Genomic DNA, 5546 nt, shown 5'->3' on the forward strand with positions numbered 1-5546 from the left:
AATATTGAATAGAAAATTTATAAATTGTATCGTATAATTTTTGGAAAAATTTTTTTTATTTGTGAAGTAAACTATTTAAAATATGAATTATAATATTAGTTTAGATTTTAGATATTTTTTTAGAATCCTATAATACAACTACTAATTAACTAAACACATTTATAATATTGGTTATTTCTTCTCATTATCATTGTCATAAAATGAATAACAACAGAAATAGAAATAGAATCATAATTTAATATTTATTTATAAATATTGATGAAACAAATAAGAAAAATTGTTGAAACAAGTATTAATTTTTACTTTAATCAAAATATTAGAGATTAAAGTAAAACAAAAATAAATTAGAAAAGATAGAAAAAAATAAAATTCGATGAAAGAAAAAAAAGAAAAAAAAAAGAGAATAAAGAAAAACGTCTGTTGATTCGGACATGTAGGAATAAGGGTTAGATATCTTAGAGTTAGTTTCAAGTTTCGATCAAATTAGACGCAATGCGTCGAGATGGCTTGCCAGGAGGGCCGCAATATTACTCTATTACATTGAAAAGCAAGCGCGAAATCGTTCCACCACTCTTACTGGCAATCTCTTCGATTTAAAATGGTTCACATCATTCACATCGTTCTTTAAGAAACATTATTTTTACGATTATAGCCATTAATCGATTTCCTTAAAATGACGCATACATATTTGCATTTTATCATAGAATATCGTGATTTGTATTATGCCAAAAAATCAAAAATGTCTCTAAACATGATCAATTGTTATCATATTCAAATGCTTTAAATCGTCATATTCATTTATAGAAAAATGTTTTAATAATAATGAAAAAATATTGAATTCGTCAACTCGAAAATAAATGTAAGGTGAATTGCCTCTAGAAACCTATCATTTTGATTCATATTTATCTTATCGGATAATTTGTATTTTCGCAAGAAACGAGGAAATTCTATATTCGTCCTGGCAAAGAGAGACTATCGGTTTCGTATTTGAATGAAAGCACAAGTATCGTTGTTACCAACTTCTATTCGTGTCAAACAATATAAAGTAGATTATGTACAAACCAACGGACCTCTCGGTCTCTGTCTTTCTTTCTATCTATGCATTTACTCTTCCATTATATCTCATCATTGCCTATTCTTTTCTCTTCTCTCGCTGTCCTTTACAATTGCGTAAGCATAATAAGTATTTACTTCCATACATGCATCAATATATGCCAATTGTTTCACTATATAGGATTGACCGAAAATACACGAATTGAATTCGCTATAAATTATATAATATATTGGCTATAAATTATAGCAATATGCAACGAAATTTTTTTTTCACATCACATATTACGAATAATCCAAATGACATTTCGATCACGTAAGATGGAATGCTACAAAAGAAATTGGACGATAGCGAAAAACGGAAATGCGAGATTACGTTTATCGACGTATCTCCGTGAGTTATCGTTCTTTCTCGTTTTTTCAAACGAGTTTAAATTCCGAATTATCGTCCCGATAAGCAATTTGTTCGATAATCAAAAAAAAAAAAAAAAAAAAAAAAAAAAACAAAAGACAGGAATCGTTTAACTAGCAACCAACCATTGTACAACAATGGTCCCACGTTGCAAAACATTCTCAACAGACGCGTTACGTTTTACGTAATAATACCGTTAAAAGTTTTGTCTCGTTTCAGGTAAATTGGATCGGTCGCGGGTGAACTGAATAAAATCGACCAAACAACTCGAATAGACATTTGCCCTCATTGTATCGAACCTCGATCTAGGTATATATCCCCTAAAGTATACCTTCGCGAATTTACGTCTTATTCGAATAAGGGATGCTTTTTATGCTTTTTATGCTTTTTATTATCATAGGAGAATACGCTAACAGAAGGAGACTGTAAGAAAGCGAAGTCAACTGTGCTCGCGACGCGATATCGAATAAAACATCGAATGTTTGCTAGATACCAATTTTTGTACAATCCCATTATCGCATATTCGTCTCGAAAAAGGAAAATGAAAACTGTTTCAATGAAAGATCATCGATACAAGCTTTCGAATTTTCGCGAGACGTCTCGTTCTCGTATCGTGCACGATCTTTTGCTCGATACGATCGTTCGAACTCTTTGCCTCCTGTTTTATTTGCCAGTTTTCCGGAATAGCGCCACGAATAGCGTCACGTTTGTCGTAACCTCGATATGTTGTCGGGGCAGAGTAACAGAGTGTCGTTGAGCACATGGCGCCGTCCGATTTTCAAACGATTTATTTCACTCGTTAACTCGAGTTGTATATCGTATATTGAATTGATCCTTCAATCGAAAAAAAGATTAAGGAAGAACGAAAGAAGGGGAAGAGATGTGCTAAAATGCACGATATACGTGGAGAAATGTACAATGACAGTGATGGAAAAGCGAGAGTTTCCTTTCTTTTTTCGACGAAAGAAAAGGATAAACAGGGAAAAAAGGAAATGCAAGGATAGAGAAAAAAAATTGGAACAAAGGAAGAGAAGAAGGAGCGCGAGAGGAGACCCCCGCGGTGGTGGTGAATCAAAGTGGTAATGAGTCGAAGGGGGAGAGAGGGGGGAGTGGGGGGATCATAGTGATGCGAGGAGAGGCGGGAGACAAAGACAAAGGGGGGTGTATCGGCAGGGTGAAGTTGCGCGGAATGGAAAGCGGACAGAACAGACAGAAGGATGCGCGCAGGCGTGAAACGGACGCGGTGAACGCTCGGTATCCGCGTGGCGCGAGTTAGAAGTTGGCTTCGCGCTTTTAGTCTCGGCCCGTGTCTCTTCTCGTTCATCTTCGTTCACCCGTCCCGTAGAACGGCCAACGAGAAGGCGAGTGTTCCCGCTCCTGAGGCCTGCGAATTTTCATCGAAGCCTCGAACGAAGGGAAGAGGAAAAAGGAAAGGGAAAAAGTGTGGAGTCCGCGACCGGCCGCGGTTTGAACGATGAAGCGGATGGACGTTCGGATCGGCGATGATCGTCCTCGTGTTTTCGTCCTCGCCATGAAACGCCGTCCCCTTTCGTAGCATCATCCATCCCCCCCCATTGCATCGAGGGAGACGCGCGTTCGATGGAACGCGCCGGAACGGGTGAAAAATGTCCGAGAAGAGTTCGAACGAAATTCTCGAGGGGAAGAAGAGGAGCACCGCCCAGCGAAGATGGCGCATCCTTGCCAAGGCGTTGATAGGCACCGTCTCGGAACCGATCTCCGTCGATCCTGAGAACGAGATATCGGTGCGCCGTTTCACCAGCTTCGATCTGTTGAGAGTGAATCGGTTGGAGGGCAATCCAACCGCGGATCCGGATTCGTTCGCGGCTTGGTACGAATATTCGACCGTTTTGGACAACAAGTTGTTCACCATAGAGATACGCCGGCGAACAAAGAGAAATTTCACGGCGAACGAGTTGATCGGGTTCAACAATACGGGAAACATCTGCGTCTGGCCGTCGGAGGAATGTTTGGCTTATTACTTGTTGAAAAATCGGCATCTCTGTCGAAACAGAAGAGTCCTCGAGCTCGGTGGCGGTATGAGCTGTCTGGCGGGGATGCTCGCCGCCAAGTACTGCGACCCGAAGGAAATCGCGCTCACGGATGGGAACGTGACCAGTGTGAACAACGTGCGACGAATCATATCTAGGAACGGCATGTCCGATTTCGTCGAGTGTGGCGTGGTACAGTGGGCCAAAGCGGCCAGGGCGATCAGGGCAGCAAGATCGGTCAGGCCGTTCCTACACCCCCATCCCAACGCTCTTCGAGTCAAGGTGAATTATACTTCTCGTGTTACGCGTTTCGCGCGCTCCTCTGTCGCGAGCAAACCGAGATGATACGTGCGTGCGTGCGTGCGTGCGCCGTTCGTTCGACCGTTCGAGCTTTTAAACCTTCTCACTCGGATCACGCGCCTGCGCACTTTCCTCCATCCAGTGCGAAGGAAGGATAAATTCCAGTTGATTTGCCGCCACGATTGTCCGCCACGCTAGTTTTCTATTTTCTATCGCATATCCGTTTATCGAAGAACCGTGAATCAATCGATATGCACGCGATTCTCTCGATAATCTTCCGCGTATTTATTCGATGCACGACGATCACGACGATCTCGTTTGCTATTCCAATCAATCTTTTTCTTTTTTTTTTTTTTTTTCCTGTTTTCGCGTGATCGTGATCGTTTGTATAATCGTCGTGGTATCTTTGAATGATTCGCGCGCGGCCAAGATAATTGCGGCAAAGTGCGAAAAGAGAATTTGCATTTCCTCGTTTCATCGAAAGTTCTTCGAAGCGTTCGAGGAAAAAAAGAAAAAAAAAAAAGAGAGAGAGAAAACTTTTCGTGAATTTCTGAATTGAATTTTTACCGGTAGAACTGGAGTGGCGGCGCCAAGGATGTTGCAAAATTAACGGAAAAACTGTACGACGTGATCCTGTGCGCGGATTGTCTTTTCTTCGACGAGGCTCGTTCCGATTTGGTGGAGACGATCTACGGCTGGCTGGCAAACGATGGCCTCGCTCTGGTGATGGCGCCTAGACGGGGATCGACTTTTGAACAATTTGCGGAAGCGGCGATAAAGAGGGGTTTCGTCGCGCGACAAATAGATCGTTACGACGCTACGATTTGGTCGAGGCATCTGGAATTGTTGGAGAACAGCCAGGAATATTGTCCAGACCTCCATTATCCGATTCTTCTGGAGCTTACCAAGCAGAAGAAAACGTCGCCAGGATGATGAAACTTCGATCGTCCACCGCGTCGAAAAACGATCGCGTTTACGATCCTTTAACGAGAGTTCCTCCCTGCCCCCCGTTCTACCGACCATTTCGGCCCATTCCCTTCTTCCATTCCGTTACCGTTACCCGACTTAGCTTACTTCTCCCCTCCCCTCTCCCGCTTTTTTTCCAGATGTATAATACCTGCCGTTCTCTGTCCATCCGTTCCAATATATCTATCTAAGCGGCAACATCGCATAATCGAGATTATTAATTACACGTCGAATTCTTTCGATGTACACAGAATTCTATTAAGTTAGTTAGATAGCCATCGTTAAATATTGCTTATTCGTTGCGCGATATACCGCGTTTTTTTCCCTCCCCCTCTCCTTCCCCCCAACGAGTAAACGATAGTATTTCAAGTACCTGATGTTTAGACCGATAGAATTGAAAAATGGTTTGTACACGGCGTATCTGTACGATCTACGCTGTTGCCCTGCTGGCAAGAAAAATATTTAGAAATGACGCGACGAGGACGACGTGTTATACGTATACGGCGGTATATAACCGTTTTTTCGTTTCGTCCCGTTTCGTTTCTCTCTTCTCCGTGAAATTTTTTTAAGAAAATTATCCCCTTCCCTTTTTCGCGAGGAAACGTGCATTCGTCGAGTACATTCGTGTCGAACAAAAGCGGCCGATCGATCTTCGAAGAATGATCTCGTTTCACTCGTTTTACTCGATCTTCATAGATCGATTTTGACCGAACGCTACGCTTCACATTTTTCGATCTCTATCGATATATATATATANTAAATACTTCTCGAATACTTTTCGAGAAGTATATATACTATGTAAACTTCGA

At 41.7% G+C, this 5546-nt stretch overlaps 2 protein-coding genes and 1 long non-coding RNA gene across 3 annotated transcripts in view; all 3 read left to right on the forward strand.

Annotated features, from left to right (window-relative positions):
- Window positions 1–5546, forward strand: part of LOC102678298 (WW domain-binding protein 4) — an 11785-nt gene that overhangs the window by 820 nt on the left and 5419 nt on the right. The gene's annotated exons all lie outside the window — the stretch shown is intronic.
- On the forward strand, window positions 314–2334 carry LOC116185857. Its single transcript, XR_004150760.1, has 2 exons — window positions 314–1771; window positions 1863–2334. It is a non-coding gene; the product is annotated as an uncharacterized LOC116185857 (long non-coding RNA).
- Window positions 2943–4711, forward strand: LOC102678167 (calmodulin-lysine N-methyltransferase). The gene is made up of 2 exons (XM_006617376.2): window positions 2943–3753; window positions 4345–4711. Exons 1-2 carry the CDS (start codon window positions 3088–3090, stop codon window positions 4702–4704), a joined length of 1026 nt encoding a protein of 341 aa, XP_006617439.1. The 5' UTR covers window positions 2943–3087; the 3' UTR covers window positions 4705–4711.

This window comes from Apis dorsata, unplaced genomic scaffold (genome assembly GCF_000469605.1).
Source record: "Apis dorsata unplaced genomic scaffold, Apis dorsata 1.3 scaffold_307, whole genome shotgun sequence".
Lineage (NCBI taxonomy): Eukaryota > Metazoa > Arthropoda > Insecta > Hymenoptera > Apidae > Apis > Apis dorsata.